The sequence below is a fragment of the Fundulus heteroclitus genome, chromosome 9 (genome assembly GCF_011125445.2).
Source record: "Fundulus heteroclitus isolate FHET01 chromosome 9, MU-UCD_Fhet_4.1, whole genome shotgun sequence".
Classification (NCBI taxonomy): domain Eukaryota; kingdom Metazoa; phylum Chordata; class Actinopteri; order Cyprinodontiformes; family Fundulidae; genus Fundulus; species Fundulus heteroclitus.
This window is the reverse complement of record NC_046369.1, coordinates 4695842-4717620: the sequence shown is the minus strand read 5'-3', so window position 1 is coordinate 4717620 and position 21779 is coordinate 4695842. Positions and strand designations below refer to the sequence as shown.

The window sequence follows — 21779 nt, the reverse complement described above, 5'->3', positions numbered from 1 at the left end:
GAAAGTGGGACGACACGGCAGCCTGAAGCCTATAACTGCACAAAAATGTTTAGAAAGGCCTTTTATGTTACAGCACTGTCACACAAGGGTTCAGCGTCTTGCTTATCGGGCTCGGGTGTGTGTGTGTGTGTGTGAGGGGGGGCTGCAGTACGCCTAACCCGGATTACAGAAATGGTAATAAAACCACTAATGTTACATGCATAGAAGTCGTGCAACTTTCAAGTCTAAGCCTGAAAGTCTAAAAAGCGTCAGTAAAATTTCACTTGAAACAGTTTATGGGAAGCGTTTTAGGGATAAGGGGCCACTTAGTGAAGACAGGTAGATTAAAGCGTCATTGCGTGGACCCTTTTTTCAGTTTCGGTCACATCCTATTTATCTGAAAGGTGATGTAATGGGATTCATCAGAGAGCCAACATATGTTTAAGAGTTTCTTTCTCACTGCATAGCTCCACGGTTCCTGTTTGGCTTCAAAGGGCCCTCTGTTCAGTAAGTGCTTAATGCCTCTCATATGTGCACAGCAACAACACAGTCCAGTCCAGCATGCGAGGCCCAATCGGTTGCCTCTACTATCCACAGAATGCAAATATTAGCATTAAGGGCTCTGCTGGAGGGACAGGCGTTCTGGAAGTAGTTGTGTTCCTAGAAATTTCACAAAAGGAGACCCCTCCTGCTTTAAAACTCTCAAATCTTTAACAGATACAAGATTTTTATTTATCTATTCACAGAATTAAGATTTGGGATCCACATTTTGTCCTGCAATAATATCAGGTCAGGAAATCTTAAAGACATCAGAAAGTTTCTCTGCAACCAACACAGCAGGTTCTCCTTCATTGAAGCAATTGAAGGTGTGGGACTGTCTTACCGGTGGTCCGATTTTCCCAACATCTCCGGTGTCCCCTTTCTCTCCCTGCAAGGAGTAAACATCAAACAATTTAACTATTTCGCCTATGCAGTCAAACAGATCCTCATCGTCAACCCACTGTTAATTTTGCGGTACGCTCACAGGATATTACTGTAAGAGGTGTAAAAAGGAACACACGCATGGACTGCAAAGGCCTGGGAATGATTTGGTGTTCCGTGATGCACTGCATGATGACGGCCACGGGGGAAATCATTTTCCCTCTTAATTAAGACCATCTTTGCGGCACAGTAGAGTTTAAAGTGATGGAAGCCGAGACGAGCACAAGATAACAACAAAACGGCAACCTAGAAAAAGAGAAACCCTACTCACTGTAATGTAACTTCTTATTTTGGGGTTTAAAAGCTAATTGCTTAATTGCTGCTGATTAAACACAATGAAGCACACAAACACACAAAAACTAAAAATTATTCCAAAATGAAAGAACCAGAAGGAACGTAATGAAGTTTCTCTGACATGTACATGTTATTAGTGAAGTAAAGATTTCCAGCTTTGGCGTAGCTCTGTGGCATTTTGCTAAATTGGTCAACGTCCAGTTGAGTCATGTTTGATCTCAAGCCCTGACAAAGGCAAACTGCTCTGTTGAGACCCCCCCCCCCCAGCATACAGTGAATAAAAGAAAATTATTTTAAAGAATACATAAATAGGCACACGAATATATATGAAACCAGCTCATACCCTGAACAAATATAACATAACCTTTTTTTCAGTGTCTCACTTTACATTAGACTAAGGCTACGTTCACACTGCAGGTCTTGGTGTCCAATACTGATAGTTTGCTGAAATCAGATTTTTTTTTTAGGAGGCTGTTCAGACTACTTTTAAATGCGACCGCCATCAGACTTCTGTCTGAGCGGTTCAAGACCGCAAAGCGACCCGCATGTGCAGGCAATAGAAAGAGACGTCACACCGCACTGACGACGGAGGTAATGGTGAATGTTTCAGGAAGTGTTCAATAAAGTTTGTTAAAAAAAAACTTGAAAAGAAAGAGAAAAAAAACAGATACCAGCCGGCATCTCTCCTCGCTATTATTAGAAAGCTGCTGAGCAACGGGAGCCGATAACATTAAGACCACATCATAGCAAGACGAAGTAAGGTAAGAAAAAAGCAGCACAGCTATTAACAACCGTCTTCTGTGGAGCGCTAACTGTGTGTGGATGTGTAGTGAGAGACAGGAGAGCGACGTGAAAGACGGATATAATGAGACGTTACCGTTCAGACAGAAAAATATCCAAATTAGTACCACATATCGAAGTGGCACAAATCGGATTTTTTTTTTGAGGTGAAAAGATCGGAATTAGGCCGTTCACACTGCCGTTAAAAAGACAGATATGGGTCACACATGGGCAAAAACGTTGAATTTGTGCCGCATTTCCCTGCTGTGTGAACGTAGCCTAATTGTTTTCTGTTTTAGGTTTTGCACATTTTTATTTGCTAAATGCCACAATAGTTTTTTTAGAGAATAAAAAAAATATTTTTATCACTTTCCTTAATGGACTATTGTGACCAAAGTGTGTGAGGAATGCTCAGTACCAGCTAGGTCTACCTCATAAAGATGGTGAAGATTCTCAGTCATCCAGGTCATGGTCATTCCAAAAAAAAGTAAAAAACAAAGCAACTGGACTTGTTTTCCGTAGTTGAAGACGTTTCGCTTCCTCTCCCGGAAGCTTTCTCAATTCAAAAAGTCTGGAGTAATGTGGAGTAACAAGCTTTATACCATTACCAAACAAAGGCCTGTAATGGCTTAGATAACATGCAAATTCAATCGAAACAGGACCACCCCTTAGTAATGGGCGGTCGTTAAAGCCATTAAGCCAGCAGAATGGACCGAAACTGGTCCACTCCTCTGTAACGAGGAGTCGTTAGGGTTGTTATTGGCTTGGCTAAAAGGAACAATGTTTTAATCACCTGAATGAGGGTGAGAGTTAAGTTGACGATTGGCTGGAATTAATCCTATAGCTGTGTTGTAAGTTTTTGAGAGTTGGAATAAGGCCTCCTCCTCTGTTTAAGGTTGGTCTTTCTCTCTTGACGTAGATGGCTTCCTTCACACCCCTTTCAAACCATCTGTCTTCTTTGTCCAAAATGTGAACATTTTGGTCCTCAAAAGAGTGTCCTTTGTCCTTTAGGTGTAGGTGGACAGCAGAGTCTTGACCTGAGGAGGTAGCTCTCCTGTGTTGAGCCTCATAAAGTGGCCAGCGAGTGTAACAAACCATGCAATGCAGCACCAGCCACAGTCCACAGCTTTTTTATTCAGATTTGGACACTGCTCAAACATATTGTTGGAGTAGCCAGATTGTTTAACCCACTGTTGGTGAACATCTCCTCCTCAAAGCCCACCAATCGGTGTATCAACAACACAACTAAAGATTCTCTAACTATTCTCTGATAACAAACAAACAATAATTACACAGTGTGAGTGAAACAGACTCACCGGTAGCCCCTCAGGTCCAGGTTCACCTGCATAGCCTTTCCTCCCTGATCGCCCCTTTATAGAAAGCATTCAAAAGAAGAAGACATTTTTTTTTACCCATCCAAGATGTAAATCGTTTATATACGTACGTGTATAGTGAGAAGAGGGTTCTTACAGTGGGGCCAATGCCGCCAGGAGGGCCGGGAGGGCCTTCATCACCCTGCAGAAACACCGTGCAGGCATTAAAACAAAAACATTTATAACATACAGACACAGCTGTATACCGTTGACTACAGACATAACTACTGTCAAAGAACTGACAGAAGCACGCCACACAATATAAAGAAACGCACATGTCCTGTAAAACTTATTTACGCCGGTAATGACATGTGGGGAATATAATTAGAGCTGCAGTACTAATGCCAGCCCAGCCAATAAAGCTGTCAGCACCTGTTTCCTGTACCTAAACGTAAACAGAGCGAAGAGCAATGTTAGTAAAATCCTCTAGGACATGTAGTAAATCTCGAAAGGAATTCTAAATAAAAACCAAACTGGATGAATATAACTGGATTTAATGAAAAGACCTGCAATTCAGTTCAACTTTTATAGCCGAATATGGCAGGTGTTGGCCAACTCAATGCTGGCAACACAGCGCAAAACAGTGCTTGTTTGTGTGTGTGTGTGTGTGTGTGTGTGTGTGTGTGTGTGCGTGCGTGCGTGCGTGCGTGTGTGTGTGTGTGTGTGTGTGTGCGCGTGTGCGCGCGTGCACACTTGTGTGTTGTACACCTTCCAGTGGCTCCTGTTCATTTTTCCAGGACTGGAAAAAATGTTAACGTCGTTTTTTATACGTATCCAATTTTAAATTATATCTTCACCAGGTGGAACATGCCTTGAGATTAAAAAACAAAACAAAACTCAGATCTAAGCTTCAACTGTTTAAGATGTGACTGATTCCAATATGACAAGTAACCCTATGATCAATAAAGCCTTAGTCTAAATGTGTGCAATATGTTTTAGGTGTTTTTAAGTGTTAACAACCTCACCTGTACTCCTTTTGGTCCTGGTGGTCCTTGGGGCCCTCTTGCACCCTGTAAACCCTGAAACCGCTAAATGTGTAAATACAGTGGGATAAACTATATGCTTGCATTTATAGTTGATTTGAGCATTACTACCTTAGGTCCAGGTGGGCCATTGGGGCCTGGCACACCGATGTCTCCAGGAAACCCCTTACACGAATCATAAAAGAGATTACAGATACTGTTGCTGTAATGTTATAGACAATGTTATACTTCATTTTAAAAAGGCAAGTTCCAGTTGAGACCACTAACAGATTGAAATATTGTATCAAAGTAGCTTAGGCAGTCAGCAGCCGTTAACAGTAAGTAAACCTCTTTGTTTTTGTTTTTGCAAAAACAAATATTGTAACGGCACAATATTTAATGCTGGCTTTTCATGAACTGGAGCTGCATTTTTGTAAATAGTTCCAAAAGCAAGGTTTGTGTGACATTTTTTTTATCTTTCTTGTATAATGCAACAGCAACATTATACTGTGCAGAAAAGGTGAGTCAATCTGCGTCTACGAAAAGATTTATAAAGTTCAATGCAAGAGTATAAAACAGTGATTGCTACTCTACAGCAAACAGAATTCATAAGGAACTTGAGTTAACTAAATGACTTGACTGCAAAAGCCTCATCACGACATTAATGCATGCAATTATCTCCAGCTAGCTTGAGTTGCTACTCTGACTCTGTTTTGCACATATGCTCCAATGTTATAGAATGTACATAAGTGCTAAGCAAATGATGTGCAAATGACCTAGTAATGTTACTTATTGTCATGCTATGCTATGCAGATCCTCTGTCTACACTAATGAAGGTTTACTTCCTTGGGATGCCAAATGCTGTTTTGACTGATTAACAATATATATCTTGAGCACTTAGAGAGCTGGTCCAGTTGGTAAAATAAGTATCAGATGGCTAAATATTTCAATCATGGTTGACTGACAAAATTCCAGAAATCAACAGCAACCAAATCCACAATTAAGTTCAGTTAATGGGGAAAAAAATGTATGAACTACTTTGTGGAAAATGCTTTCTAGGCAATGACAACTTCAAGGTTTCTTTTATATAAAGGGATCTGACGCATGTGTTTCTCAGATAGGACTTTTCCACATTCACCGTTTTTAAATCTTGGAGATTCTGGGGATCCTTTCTATACACAGATTTTCATTTAATTTTCATAAAGTTTCTATTGGGTACAAGTCAGGTTTTTGACTGGGCCATTCTAGCAGAGTAGCTTGCTTTCTTTGAAACGAGTTAAGAGTTTCATTGGCTTAGTGTTTGTGTATTGTCATGCTTGGCAATCTACACGTTTTTTCATCTTTATACTTTTATCAAATACGTCATATTTGATTTAATTATATGAAGCTTGTTAGTACCATGTGCTGAAGCTAAAATATTTTGAGTGCCAAATAAGATAGTGCATACCCTTTACGTTGCAGTGTTTTCTGTATTTACACATATCTAGAGTGTTTAGGGTAGACCTAGCTTTTAAACAACTTCCTTTTTGACTAGTTTGATTAAAAAAGATTGTTTTATAGTAATATATGATGTATGGTTTTGTCCTCTAGATGTTACATTTTAATAAATTGCATAGTAGCCTCAAGGTAAATTATCTGGATCTTCTTTTGACCATGACTGTTTGGATTTCAAAAACTGCCTAAAATCTTCAGTATCTTTTAATCTAGAACTGTCAACATGTTTTTACAGCACCTTTCAATAAAGGAATCAGACTAATGCCAAATGAGCAACTGGAGTGAGAGATGGAAGATTAGAATCCGATCAACTTTTAAAAATCAATTTAATTTTTAATATCTATTAAACTTTACCTTTTAAATCTGCATTTTAACAAGTTTCTTTTAAGCAGTACTTGTACATTTATGGCACGTTAAGTAAGGGTTTTGTTATTTTCTTACGCTACGAAAATGCCTGTAAAGCCATTTGCCTGGTGTACAATCTTGCCTTGCATTTCTTATCATTCAACAGTAATCCTGAAAGCAAGCATCTATAAATAAATTTATATATTGTCTATCTTCCAACCCGAAAACGCTGGAGTAAGGATTTAACAAACTCAGGTTTTTATTGCTGTTTTGGTCTGGGCAGACACACAGTACACATCTATTTATTCCAAGTCTTTCACTGTTTCAATGCCTGCTTCTAAGCATTAATTCTTTTTTATTTTTATTTTTTTTTAAACTAAGCATTAATTCTGTTATTCATGTTCATCAGCATTTCTTAGCCTAGCACAACAGTTACGGTGAAAAAAAATCAAAAGGCGGAATTTTATTCCCTTGTTCTTCTCTGCAGGTAACAATGCCAACATTAATAGAGAAAAACTACCTGTGGGGAAGAATACTCAGAGGAGCCCGCAGGAGAATATTGCTTCTAAACATATTGTGCAATAGTAAACATCCTGTGCACAGTACTGTATTTTAATTGAACAGCTGTGTATCTTGAAGCAAATGCTTCTACAGTTTAAAGGATCGCCTCAACCCTCTCAAACAACATCCTTCAATCACAGCACAGGAGTTTCCTTAAGGGTATCAACAGTTTCCTTGAAGATATCTGATAGAATATGTTTATGTCATTCTTTCAGTTTTCCAACTGCAAAATCTCAATTTGATACATTTATATCACAATTAGATACATTTCAGCACTATATTCAATTTAGTTGACTCCAAAAAGGTTGAATTTAGTTCAATAATCTGAATTCTCATTTTATATGATTGTACATTACACGTTTTACATATTAATATTTTTTACTTCTGTATGCTAATAGATATAAAAAAAATCCACAAATGCACATGTAAACATAAGTCATCAGCAGAAAACCTTGACTTTTATTTGAATTGTGTTGATTTGTATTTTTTAATATAACCCTTTCAGGAAAGAGTTCATCTGCTTAACAGGGAGACAGGACAACCTTTCAATATATTTGGTTATAAACACTGGGACAGTAAAATCTCTACAGAAAACATCTCAACCTGCTAACGTAACGCGTCCTAAACATAAAATCTTGTTTAGTTCCTACCTCTGGTCCTGGTGGCCCAGGTGGTCCTTGTGTCCCAATATCTCCAATTCTCCCCTTTAGAGCAGAATAATGACACACATTGGTTTTCAGCTTTTAACTTTGTCGTTTTTTTTTCTTTTGCGCAAACGTTTTTCATCAAGATCTGACACAGCCAAAGCATAACTTAAAAAAATATTTTCCGTTCCGTACACATTTTAATTACACATGGAGGTATAAAACAACAGACCAACCACATTATAAAGCAGAACATGTATTTTTTATGAGCTTAAGGGGAAAAAAAGCAAAATTCCCGTTTCTATGAGATGAGAGAATAAACAGGCAGAATTAAACTCTAACAACGACGAACTGTGCATCACCTTGCGGGGTTTTTGGACTCTGTGTTTGAGCAATACTGTATTAAAACACATACCGGAAAATGCTTAGGTTTTTTTCATAGCGGAAATAAATTGAAGATTCCCATCATTCCACATTGTTTAAATTGAATGCCTCACTACAAATTTTGCTATGCATTACAAATAATGCAAACATGATAGAACATTGAGTCCTCTTTTAAGTAGGTTTTTTGCTTGAGGGTAATATATGTTTCCAGTATTTTATCATTTGTTTATCCTATTTTGTATTTCTAAAATTATCCCACTATTTCATTGGATATCTTGCTGATTGAGTATCAAAAAAACAAGTATTTTGATAATGCTAATAAATAAATCATGGGTGTCCTTATTCGATCTCAGATATGGACTTGGGGTCCTCATCATGGTTTGCAGAGTAGCATTCAAAACTCCATTTTTAAAAGTCAAACCCGGTTTTCTTGTGCACTGTGTAAAACAATGTTATTTTTTTTCTACATTACTTTGTGGATTGAATTTGGGTGTTTTTCACTGTTAATGATTAATATTCACAGTTAGAGAGACAGAGGTGGCTGCTGCTCCTTGTCTACGTAATGTGAGCGCCACTAGCTGCCAGACTCAGGTGTTCACAGACATCCCTATATGTTGGACAGGTAGCTGCACAGTGTGAAACTTGTCATGACCCTGGAAACATAACTGAATCGAGAACTTTTTGCCTGTATTTGAGGAAGTGGAATCATACTGAAACATACTGCAAGTTGCATTAATTAATTAATGAGTCATTTTGAAACTGCGGCTAGACATGCTAATGTTAGCATAGCACTGCGGTATACTTAAGCTCCAGAGAAAAACATTGTCTGCAGGAACAAGACATGAGTCCAACTGTTTTTAATCTTTGCTTTTAGTATCTATTTTCCAATGTTTTATTTTGTTTCTACATTTTATTTCAACTTGCTTTTATGCTGTTTTATTTTCCTATTTAATCTTGCAATGCACTTTGCATTGTCTTTGTATTGAAATGTGCTACACAAATAAATTTGCCTTGCCTTGCCTTAAGTTTGTTAAAGATTGAAGCTGCCTTCGTTCAGTCTGGTGTATCTCTAGAGGCAAATGACAGGGCTATATGTGGGTTAGGTGACACTTCAGAACATTGTAGATGCTTTTTGAACCAGGATAACACATGCTGGAGCAGCACATACCAGCTGTCCTGCAGAAACTCTGTTTATAACAATTTATCTATTAGTTTTTCAAAGCTTTACTGAAGTAATGGACTAGGACTTAGTATTGGATGATATTTATTCTTAAGCAAGTTGGACCAACATTAGGGACATATCTTCTTGATTAGGATGTTTTAGTTTTAAAACACACTAAGTTAAAGCTCTCATTGCAGTCATGTCTCCGAGTCCATCACATTTAAGCCAAACTCAACAAACCTGGCCCAAAAAAAGTGCAACATCGCACCACTAACAATATTTGCTCACAATTCACAAACCCCGTTTCCCCCAGAGATAAATGCACATGTCTGAAACATACCGGTGGTCCTGGTTTCCCTCTGGGCCCACTGGGACCAGAAGCGCCAGCGGCACCCTAAAACATACAAACACAATCCTGCTAAATCTGTTTTGCTTTTTGAGCGTGTTTTGTAGCATTGCAGCAGCGTGCAAGTCTGGATGTGCATTGTCCGATGATCTCATGTGATTAATGAACGAACATCTGCATTTATCCGAACACACATGACGTCTCTCAGCTTGTTTGGATTCTGTATTCCTTAATTTGCTAAGTCTTTCATGGTTTCTATCTATCTATCTATCTATCTATCTATCTATCTATCTATCTATCTATCTATCTATCTATCTATCTAATAAATAGATAGATAGATAAATTGGGTTAAAGGAAAAAACGTACAGTCATGCAGACATGTTAACAGATGTCACGTCTTTATAAGACTCAATGTAACATGTTGGTATGAGAGATAAAATACAGAACATTTTTAGAACTTGTCACTTCTTACCTTGTCACCTTGGTAGCCCGTCTCTCCTGGCTCACCCCTTTGACCCACTTCACCCTAGATTTTACAGTGTCAGAAGAAGATATAACACAACACTGCCCTGCCATAGTAATCATACAACGACAGACTGGAAACAGACAAAATGCAACGTATGTGTACTGCGCTTTATGCTCTGCTAAACTTTTCTGATTTAAAGCCTTAGTCTTCCCACACATCCATCTAAGCACATTCAATTGTTATGTTGTGCAAAAAGCTGCAGGACCACCAAGCCTTTTACATAAAACCCCAAGGCCCAAAAGTTTCCAGTCTGATTTCATTTTGAAGCTTGTGACCCGTAGAAGTAATTCCCTTTGGCATCAGTTTCAGCTTGCAGGTCCAATCCCTGATTGCAATTTTCTCTACTCTGGCCTTTTCTTCCAGTTTGTGGTAGATGTTGTGTGTATCAAAATGTCAACAGGGTGTCTTGTAGTTGCATCCAGGGTAATTACAGGAACTGGACTAAGGACACTTAACACATGTTCACAGCAATAATATAAATATTTAAATCACCTTATCACCTTTCAATCCGGGCAGGCCGGTGTGTCCTGCTGGGCCCTGCAACATAAACAGGAAGAAAAGGAAAAGGCTTGGAAAAACGACGACAAACAATAAAGTGCATGCTGGGGCAAAACTTTTTTTAATGTAACTTATTTCTTAAGTTGTAACATCTTTACCAAACCTACCAGAGGTCCCACCATACCAGGAAGTCCTCGTGGTCCTTCTGGTCCCGGATCCCCCTGTTGGAAGAAGAAGATAAGGGAATTAGCTTTTTTAAAAACTCTGAAAAATAAATTGACATGCTTTTGATACAGGCTACGGGCAAACACTTGAGACGATGTAATGTGTTTGATTCCATGTGAAATGTGTTTTGACATGAACCCTTTTTTTGTTTTTCCAACAAAATAAAAATATATATATATATTTTTTGAACCCAACAACAGAAACAAGATGAGTTAATAATATGCCCATCTGGCTTGGATGAGCCTGCGTGCTTCTATGCTCACAGCCCAAACAGCTACACCGACCGTACAGACAGGATTGAAAACAACCAGAGAGGGCTGTTGGACCACCACAATGTGCCTCAGGGAAGAAAACGTGTCGTACTGGGCCGTGTTCAACACATCTGCAACAGTTGTTAGTAATAAAGATGGTGGCATGACACTGATTCAGAAAACGCCACCATTTTTATTGTGGACGGCTCTATTATTATTATCATCACTGGAAAATATGTCTAAATAACCTCCAAACATCGAAATCTTTTACCCTGATCTTACATTGAAAAAACACTTTAAAAAAGCAGTTTTTCATAAAACAGTCACTACAGTGGTACCCTTACCAAATACTAAAAAAATAAATGTAATCTGACACTTTTTTTCTATTTAGAAAAGATAGTATTTTTAAGGTGAGTGCAGCTTCTAGATGATAAGTTGACAAAATTTAAATGGCACTTTTCTAGTCATACAGGCCACTGAAAGCGCTTGACACTATAGCCACAGGCATCCAGTCACACTCACACATCAATATGCAAATTGGCAACTTGGGGTTAGGTGCCTTGCCCAGGGGAACATCAAAATGTGACAGCGGGAAGCTGACGAATGAACAAGAACTAATTAAAGCTGGAGTTGTGAACTTGATTAAAAGTATTTGAGTTTTAAACTCTAAACAAGAACTTTTCATTATAACCAGGCTGAACTGATTTTTGGAGCGAATTGACAGCATTGGCAAGCTTCCTGTTCCACAGCCTGTGTGGATTCGTCAACATCCGCATTAAATTCAATTTCCTTTTTTTAATATTCAAGTTGTTAGGTTGAACAATCTTTCCTCCCAGGAATAACAATGCGTGGTTAAAAAGCATAAAACCATATGAAAGTGCAACATGAATGTATGTAAAGTCTTCACTGGAACTGGTTGAAGAATCTATCCAAGCGTTGTTTAAATGTCTATGAAACGGACCTGCTAGTTTGAATCAAAGACACTAAAATTGCTTTAGACGATAAAACTCTTTGAAATCCTAAATCATGTATTTCATTGAACTGTGTGGCAATGCAGCAAATTCAAGCATGCTAGAGTGCACATCTGTGTTACCACTTGTTCTTTATAGACCATGGACAACAAGCCTGTCTCCGGGTGAGCTTGATCTAACCCGACACAAAGGTCACAACCTCTGATTGACTCCCTAAATAAAATTAGCCAAATGTGACCGGAGAGTTGACAAGGGTGCACTTCAAAGAGAAATAACCAACTGTCGTATTAAAGGAAACATAACATAAACAGTAATGAGAGAATGGGAGATAATGAAAACTGACTTGCTGCTCTTATATTTCTGGTTTCTGTCTCACAGAGCCCAATAAATCCGATGCTATGACAACAAATTACCGCCGTGAATGAAGTTTGAAGCCATGGTTCAGGACAGGAGTCATTTACAGCTGTATCAGTTTACATGACATGAGACTCTGGAGCCCTCTATGAGCTAAAAGCTGCACCAGATTACATTCCGCATTATAAAAAACGATCCAATAGACTTATGAATATCTGAATGTGTTATGCTAAGAGTTTATAGTTTTGGTACCTCTGATATAAACGTTGAAATAAGTTCATTTCTAACCCCCGTAACATAATCTTAGACTGAAAACGTCTGAATGTAATCTTGAATTTAACCACATTTATTCCATGTCTAAAAAAAAGATTAAACCCAGATTTAAAAAAAAGTCTTTTAAATCACTGTTGCCATAATTATTGGACCCCTGGAGCCAATAATCTGTACAACCCCATTTTGCCAACAGAACAGCACAAAGTCTTCACCTAAACCATTTCAAAAAGGAAGAGCATAGCGAGAGGGGGATCTTTCAACTTTTCTTTTGCACAATCTTTCTAGATCTGGAGTCTTCAAACCTTCGTCAGTCTGAAACCCCCTTGATTGACTGAGAGGCTGCGCTAGGACCCAAGCATGCAAAGAAACACTGACCCTAAGCGTACCCCCAGGTGGGTTTAGGTCAACAAAGTCAATTTTTTGGTCAAGCATTGATTTCATGAAAACATGTGTGTGAGTGAGACAGCTTCTGGAAAGTCATTTGTCTAGCGAGGAAAAGGTGAACATGGAGTTATTTGTGATGCCAGTAGCGAAGCATCCTGATACGATCAATATGTGGAGCAGCTTCTCATGCTTTGATAGAACTCTGCTGAAAGCACTGCCATGAATCAAAAGTGGAGTCAAAATGTCTAGAGAAACTTTGGTGATGAGCTGCATGATGGCGCGGCATGTTTTAAGGCAAACACGACGGAAAGGTTGCTGAAAGATAGTAAAATTTACATTTTGGCACTGGCGCAGTGAAACGAAAGAAGGAAGAAATAACACTTGTGCCAGTTACTTTGCATGGGACTGCAGGTAAGCAACCAAAGTGTCCATCATTACCAGCTATTAAAGTCACACAAAAAACGAGTGATAAAGTGAGACCTTCACACTTCTGAAAATAAAAACTGAGAAATTTAAAAGTGATGTCTTTAGCTAATAATGTATAATGCAAAAATATTGACTAAATATACAACCCTCCTGCAGTATCTCTGCAACCCCCCTAACGGTCGCGACCCTCATGTTGACCAGCCAGATTGATAATGTGGAGAACAATCTGGAACTGCTCCAATTGAATCCATTGAGGAAAGGAGGGACATCCAGCAGAACTTTCAGACCTGATTGGACCAAGCGACACCCAGTGCCCGCCTACCAAAGTTTGGTTTTAGCCAATCACGGTATCAAATTAAAACGTAATCAGCACGCATCATGAGAAACCACAACAAGTTACGCAGGTTAAGGCACTTCTTGCTGTTTCTTCTTCAAAAAAGAAATTGTGGATGCTTATAAAACAGATGTGATAACAGCAGCTACACTGCATCCTCCTGCACTGCCAGGTTTGGCTGTGACCTCGGGAGCTCTTGCTTTTGTCGCACCAGTATGTCCCGCCTTAAACCACAATACTGCAAAGTGATTGGCCTGAACCGTTTTTGGTTCGGTCACAAACGGGTGAAGCGGGAGCAAAGCAACACAATACTCGCAGAGTTTGTGAATGCACAAACACTGCGAGAATTCAACTTGCTGACAAGGTTAATGTTATTTTTAATGTTCATGACACCATCCCTTTTAAAACAAGGTACTTGGGCCCTCTGAATAAGCCAAGCAGCATTACACATCCTGGTTGTTACGACCCCAAAAACGGCCATCTTTGCTCCAGTGACTTTTGGTATTTTCTTTATTTACTGTGTGGACAAGATGACTCATGTCTTCATTCATCCTCAGCATTTTAAACTGTTTAATTGTTGCTCTTACTATAGCTACTTTTTGGAAGTAATTTCCTGACGAGACCAATACACAATCAATCTTACTTGAACGGCATGTTCTCTTGTCTTTCCAGTTTTTTAGAATTGTTCAGAGAAATGAACTCTGCACCATGAAATCAATATACACTGGCGAAACAGCATGTGCTGGACAATTAGATAAAAGTTCATTAAAAGCCATTTTCTCACAATGAGTATTTTCCCTTTTGAATAACTCCCAGCCAGTCATATTCAACAGGTTGTATATGTTTTTGGTGTTTTCGTGGGTTTTTTTTTTCCATAGAAACATTTACTGTTAGTTAACTCAACTGGTATATTATGTTTCTTTAATTTACAAAATCCCATTTTTAGGCCATTTTTTAATCCTCAATCGCTGTATAATTTCATCCATCAACGTGCTTAAGGTTGCTCCTGCCCTCATGTGTGGAAAAGTATCTTAGAAAAAGAAAAATTATATACACTTTAACACAACTGAATGATCATCTATTTTTCCAAACCGCTTTGGAGGATTTAGGCCACCAAGCTAATAAATTGTGCTCACAACCATAAAACAGTAATATGCAGTAAATTAGAATATTACTGAAAAGTTCCTCTTTTGAGAAACTTATTTCCAAAGTAAAGCGCATTATATAAATCATTTACACACAGACGCATGAGGCAGGCTTCTGGAGGTCCACACTTCTCTTTCTAATAATTGGCCTATTCTATTTTATTTTTTGCATGATGTCACACCAGAGAGCAGTTTGTTAGAGGTTCTGCCTTAATCCACAAGAATATTTCCAATACAAACATGGAGAAAAAGACATTCAGAAACTTGCACGGCCATGACATCATCATCATCATTCTCATCATCATCATCATCATCATCATCATCAGGGCTTTCCTGAATTATGTAAATGTCTAGAAATCTCAGTGTGGCGTAGGGTTTGTAAACTTCCAACTTTGACAAGGGTAATAGAAAATGTAATAAGTAATGTAAATGTAATAATTTTTATTATTATTATTTTTCTGGTATTTAGGAAGTAAAAAAAACAGTTTGGTTAATCCTAACTGACCCAAAACTGGAAAGGATAGTTTGAATGAATGTTAGACAGTAAAGAATAAAAATGCTTGACTCTATTTATACCGTGTGTGTGTAAATATCTGGTTTCAATTGCATCTTCAAACACAAGCAATAAAAGTGTTTGCAAGTATGAAGAGAACACGACAAAGCTCAAGCTCACCCTCAAACCCGGAAAGCCGGTGATTCCAGACCCACCGACAGGCCCCTGTTAAAACACAACAGGAACATCCTAAGTTCGCCGTACAGGACTTTTGGAGAAACATTTCAAAAACATGCGCCGCTACATTCAAAAGACTGAACATCACAATGCACCACAGTATTTTAGTTTTGATTTCTGAAGCCGCTCACACCAATGACTAATAATAAAACAATGAATTAGCTCTGATAATGTTACGTGATGTTATCCTGCTGTGTCCTGTGCGTTCATCTGTTAACAGAGGCAACTTGGGCATTTACAAACCCAATGATAAGGGTGCACACTTGACCTTGCTTATTTCATAATTATACTCTAGAAAACAAAGAGGGTGTCCTACAATACAAGATGGTTAAGGCAGAACAGCAATAAAACCCTGAACCAGATTCTAAAGCAATCTACACTGATGCCAACTGGAAAATTACGGTTCAGCCCTGAAATTGGATAGTTAAATTAAGCAGAGAATCCACTAAGTACATTGTGTTTTAAAGAACATTTTTTTTAATTTTATAGCACCTTTTTCATCTCACCTAAATTTTTAAATATGTTTTTTTTTTTATCTGCATCCAGAGGTGTTTCATAGATGACAGTTCTCACCTGGTTGCCATCTGGACCAGGGGGTCCCCTCTCCCCAACGTCTCCCACCACACCCTGTGGAAGAAGAACGCCCATGTTCACTTCACAAAGCTCAGGGAACATATTCCTAAAAACATCCTCAAATTCAAAGTGTATCACACCAGGTCAAGGAGCATTTAGGTCACCTTCTTAAATGATTCTGCATGAACTTTGTGTGAACCTGATGCTTAATTATTGACAGCACCTGATGTGGGCAACCGAGATATACAACGCTCTACATCTATTATAAGCACCGCTAATAAGGACAAGTTTAATAATCTTACACTTTTCAAATTCACTGTAAACATCCTGTTTAAAAGGCATTAATAAACTGATAATATAGCAGCATAATCGCACACCGAAACACTGTAAATATGTAATTTAATTGGTAATTAATGACTTCCTGTTTCAGTTTGGTATAAATATGTGAGGCTCGCTTCTTTTGGCCTCTATTCAATGAGGGAAAGACAGGAGAACATGTGACCAAGATGAAGATGAAAGCTCAAACTTAAACAGAACCCTTTAGCTAAGTTGTTAACCCAATCCATAACATGTATTCGCATCTATCACAATACGGCAGAATTTATTTCACAGTTAAGCCCTACAAATCAAGTGGCTATCAGAATCAACCTATTTTAAACACGTAAACTAAAAATTGCTCTAGTGTTACAAAGATGTGTTCAACTTAAGTTCGACAATCTCTCTCATTTCCCAGCCCACAGTAGAGAGCACCCGACTGAATCACAAACAGGAATTAATAGAATAACAGACTACAAAGAAAACTGAGCCGGTATTACGTGTCTTCCTTTGGGGCCAGGTTTCCCAACAGGACCAGGAATGCCCTATAAAAAATAAACAAGAGGATATTAGCAATGTTTTTTTCTATATAAATAACATAAAGGAAGGCATTTGAAAACATGAAACCTGTGTGTTCAACCCATCCTAATCAGGATTTGGAAAGGATTTGGTCTAAATGGTTTATTAAGCTATTTGCAAGAGAATGTATTTCATCAGGCCTGAATAAATAATAATAATAATAATAATAATAATAATAATAATAATAATAATAATAATAATAATAATAATAATAATAATAATAATAATAATAATACACAGCCTTAACGTTCGGGCTTGAAAATATTAGGATCAATTAGCAAGGTTGTGTAAAGGTTTCACACGCTCCATCCCAATGATTGAAGAAATAAATGCTTGCCTGTGCACTCACTACTACCTATCATCATTATCATCCTCTCAGAAAAGGTATATAAAAGTTGTTCCTGGAAAGGTTCACAAACAGGGAACATTATCATGTCTTTCTTTTTTTTATTATGCACATTTTTTTTTTTTACCAGCAATGCAAACCTTCTCAGGACGATATAATGCAGAGTTGTGTTATTTGCAGAAATAACACAAATAAGATTGTGATGTAAATTGAGGATAGACGATGGAAGGTTGTTTTATTGATAATCTTACTGGAATAAAAGGGTTATCTGATCACAGAAGTTAGAAGGAGGAACACTCCCTCCTTGGAGTGTTTGGGTAAATAAGTGATGTGCTAAGTGCAGCTATGACACTGGTTTGGTGCAGATAGAGTCAGACCACCAGTTAAAACAAAGATGCAGGAGGGTGTGAAACATAAAGACATAGAATCCTGGGAGCATTTTAGGTTGCATGTTTAAAACAACTTAATTTGATTCAAATGGCTTCTGTTGTTGAGGCAAGAGAGAAACTTCTATCTTAATCTTTTGTATACAATGCAAATGATCAAATACGCCATACACTATATATGGACCAAAGACGAAAACATTTAGGACTAATTTCCCTTTTAACAGTCACTATGGTGGTCATGTTGTGCTCTATAAGATTCCATACATTATAGTTAAATTCAGAGGAAGTCCTGTGCAATTCTGAAGTATTTCAGAAAGCAAATTCTAAAACATAAAACTTTAGTGCAACCACTCTGTTTTAGTGATGTCCTTCTGCAGAGATATCCTTTTAAAAATGCATCTCAGTAAAAGTCAAGGCATATAAAACTGCAACTCTGGAATGTAGATTTACACCAAAAGCTACATTTTCCTGTTCTTAATTTCTGAGATTTGGGTCATTTTAAATTTTAAGCAGGTAAACATCTAAAACATGCAGAAGATCGACCCTAAAGGGCCCATATTGGGCACTACTGCACTAAGGGAGCATTGGTACCTCTTGTTTCATATGAAACATCATGTCAGTAAAGCTAATATATGTTTATTACTGCAGTGTTGACTACATTTATTATGTTCAGTGAACATATTTTAGATTGAACTAACAATGAGCTTTTAGAGGGGCCTCTGTGAAGACAATATTATCTGGTGAGCATTGGATTTGTCTATTTTTTTTCCAGCATAAGACTAGAAAATTTCAACTTCCAAGTACAAATAATCGCATGCATAGCCTTGAATAAAACTCCAGAATATATTGTTTAATATATATATATATAAAATGCTTACTTGTTTAAGTTTTAAATATCTTGAGATGGTAAAAATTCCATAATTATAATCATTATATATCACCATTTAACCAGATAACAACTTCACAGTGTTCAACTCCATATAAGAAAAAAATTACTTCTCATAAATCATCAAATTTACAAGATTACATGCTACCCAAAATTTTGCAAAAAAAGAAACCAGATCGTTACACATCAGTAAAAAATACACAAATTATTTTTCGTCTTACTGTCTGATATTTAGGCCCACAAAGTTTTTTCATGAGCCTGGGCAAAGTAACGGATAGATTTAGGGACAGTAATGGGGAAAAAACAGCAACAACAGAAAGACACTTACTTTCTCCCCCTCCAGCCCTGGTGGCCCAGAAACACCAGGAGGCCCAATAAAACCCTTAAAAAAAAAAAGAACAACTTCATAATTTTAATACTGGCTCAATATGAACAAACTAAATGAACACCTTTACAACATATTTAATTGGGGAAATAAAACTGAATATTTTTATTACAGACATGAATAAGTTTTATATTAAAAAACATATGCTTTCAATTTAAAAAGTATGATTCTTTAAAAGCAATAAAATGTATGTTTTACAGCTGTTGGCTATCGCTAGCCAAGAAGCAGTATTTATGAGCGTTTGGGAGTGATTTTTAAACCACGTAGCAGCAATTTGATTAACAGTGCCTAAAATATCTGTGACGGGAACAATTGTTGGATGAAACTTGAATTTTGCTCTGGATTGTTCTTCCAGGTCATTCTATCCCATTTGTATGTTTTCATTTTAAACCTTTCCATTGTGGCTCCAAATTTACGTTCAGGTCCAATGTCCTGCTGGAAGGTGAATCTCTGTCCCGATCTCAAGTTTTTTGTGGCCTCTAACACATTTCCTTCATCGATTGTCAGCCTCATTCAGCTTCCCATCAAATCTGGCCCCTGTTGCTGTCCCTGATACAGAAAACAATCCCCACAGCATCGTGCTGCCACAGCATTATTGCTCATTTTCAACACCAACATAGCCACACTGTGTATAAAAGCTATTAACTTAGATTTTGGACTCAACTGCCCAGAGCACCTTCCTCCACATGGTGACTCCGTCCCCTATTTAAGATGGTTTATAAGACACTTTCTTTCAATAATGGCTTTCTATTCGCTACTCTTCCATGCTGTTCGTTCCCTATGGCTCTCTAACTAAGTTCTGAGGCTGTCGCAGAACAGCTGTATTATTGCTGGGCTCCATTTGTCTCTGAAGTTGTAGCCTGGAGCTGGGAAGAACGAGTTGAGAGATGTCTAGCTGCATGTCAGAAAATTATAATGAGAATAGGAATTCCTTTATTGTGGCAAACGCACGGACAGTTACACACAGTTATAGCAATGGGGGGGAAAAAAAGAGAAGGAGAAAAAAAGAGCAAATCTAAAGTTAGCTCTAAAGAAATACTAAGAGTACAAGACAAGGGTAAATACCAGAGAAAATATTGAGCAAAGGAATAAAATAAAATAAAAAAATGGTTTGATGTTGTGCTAAGTATTGCAAAAAAGTTCAATGTGGTCTGTCCAGAAGCTGCACAGATATCTTCATATTCTGTTTGGGTCATATTTTTCAATCCGCTTCGTATTCTGTGTTCCCTGATAAGTTTTATTTTTAACAATTAAAAAATCACAGTATTTCACCAGTTTTGCAAATCCACCATTATTATCTTTCCACGGTAATTTTTCAGTCCAAGCTGAAGGATGCTGAAGCTACAACTGTATTAGTGAAAATGTTTGGTTGTTGGGTGTACTAACCAGCACAACTCATTACACCGTCCCCCAGCATGCCTCCAAAATAGCCAAACGGGGTGGACTGAAAGGCTCTGGCTTAATCCGAAAACCCTTGGGTAGGAAAAGTAGCCCGTATGCTCCCTCCCGTGGCTAGTTTTGCCTAGGAACCCCCGACTTCCCTTACTGGTGCTAAGAACCCTTTAGGTATCCCACAATTCTTTACGTGACATGACGTATCAGCACAGGACCCTCAAGGAAGTCAACAAAAATATCTGGAGAGAAGAGATTGAGCACTTTGTAGCTCATTTTCTTCGACTTCGGAGTTAAAGGCTGTCCGAATTCGGCACAGTAGTCCGAAGCTCCTTTCCTTCCCATTATATAGTTCTTACTGTTGACCCCATGAAAGGGCAAGGAATAAGCGCTAGGAGCTATTTTAAAGGTGGAGCCTGTGTGATCTGGAGGGGGGCGCGGAGTAAAGTGCCTCCTTTAGATTTAAAGAGACAGGACCAAAACGAGTTGTTCTCAGACGCAGCTCAGAAGAGAGGTAAACGAGGGCCTGTGGGGCAACAATGAGGAATTCAGGCCAAGGCAAAGCAGTTCCACTTCATATAGTCAACAACTGAAGGGTTTAAATGTGAAAATGAGGAACTAAAAGGCATGACATGCCCCCTTTAATAAACAAGCAGCTTTACAGGATTCTGTATGAGAGCAGCTATATTGGGCACTGAACCCGGGGTTACAATGCGGGCTCTAACTTTCCCAAATTCAAACTCCGATGGTACTCTTTTTTTTTTCTTTTTTTTTTTACACAAGAACACCATTTCCGATGCCATTCTTGTCAAGCTTTTGACTAGGCATTTCCCTTGGTACTTCCAAGTACCAAGGGAAATTACTATTGTACAAAGATAGAACATATTCACTAATATAATAATCTGTTTATTCTGTGATCTGTTATCCTAAACTTACTTAGAGGTATCAGAGTGTTGGGGACTTAACATAAATGCACCCTACACTTTTTAGATCTTTAAGTTCGCCTGCAGGCGTGCATTATTTTCCTTCCTCTTGACATTTATGAGGTAGTTGGTGTTGATCTTTCATAAAAATTTGTTATGCAATGTTTACTTCCGAGGAAAAGAAAAGCAAAAACTTGCACGATTGGCGAAATTGAAAGAAATACACAACAATTTGCCCAAACGAAGAAAATCTTAACCTCCATTTTCATTGTTCTTTTTTCCCGCCTATGTCACTGTGTGAACCGAACGCGCTGCGTCTCTTCCCCCCTACACATTCGGCCTCATCAAAGCTCCGTCTGTCCTTTTCACCATGCCAGCCTCAGCCTGACACCGTAATCCTAGCTATCATTTTCCTCCCAGTTGCAGTTCTCCACACGGAGTCCCTTTCGCTCACCAGCTCATGTAAACGTCCTCTCTCTCCGCTTTCAAACTTTCCCTAATCTGGTTTCTTCCGTCCCCTTCTCCTCCCAGCAAATTGCGTATTTCCCTGGGGCGTTCCGCTGCAAAGAATG

The 21779-nt window shown here is 38.2% G+C and overlaps 1 protein-coding gene across 1 annotated transcript in view; it reads right to left on the bottom strand.

Moving 5' to 3' along the window:
• The window catches only part of LOC118564230 (collagen alpha-1(XXIV) chain), a 75957-nt gene that overhangs the window by 8961 nt on the left and 45217 nt on the right, over positions 1–21779 (bottom strand). Inside the window, exons 11-24 of the mRNA XM_036141646.1 lie at positions 18836–18889; positions 16811–16855; positions 15996–16049; positions 15366–15410; positions 10497–10550; positions 10324–10368; positions 9778–9831; positions 9300–9353; positions 7420–7473; positions 4502–4555; positions 4373–4426; positions 3505–3549; positions 3351–3404; positions 863–907 (exon numbers count right to left, since the gene is read on the bottom strand). Of these exons, the coding sequence (XP_035997539.1) occupies positions 863–907; positions 3351–3404; positions 3505–3549; positions 4373–4426; positions 4502–4555; positions 7420–7473; positions 9300–9353; positions 9778–9831; positions 10324–10368; positions 10497–10550; positions 15366–15410; positions 15996–16049; positions 16811–16855; positions 18836–18889 (711 nt within the window). The remainder of the gene's footprint in view (positions 1–862; positions 908–3350; positions 3405–3504; positions 3550–4372; positions 4427–4501; positions 4556–7419; positions 7474–9299; positions 9354–9777; positions 9832–10323; positions 10369–10496; positions 10551–15365; positions 15411–15995; positions 16050–16810; positions 16856–18835; positions 18890–21779) is intronic.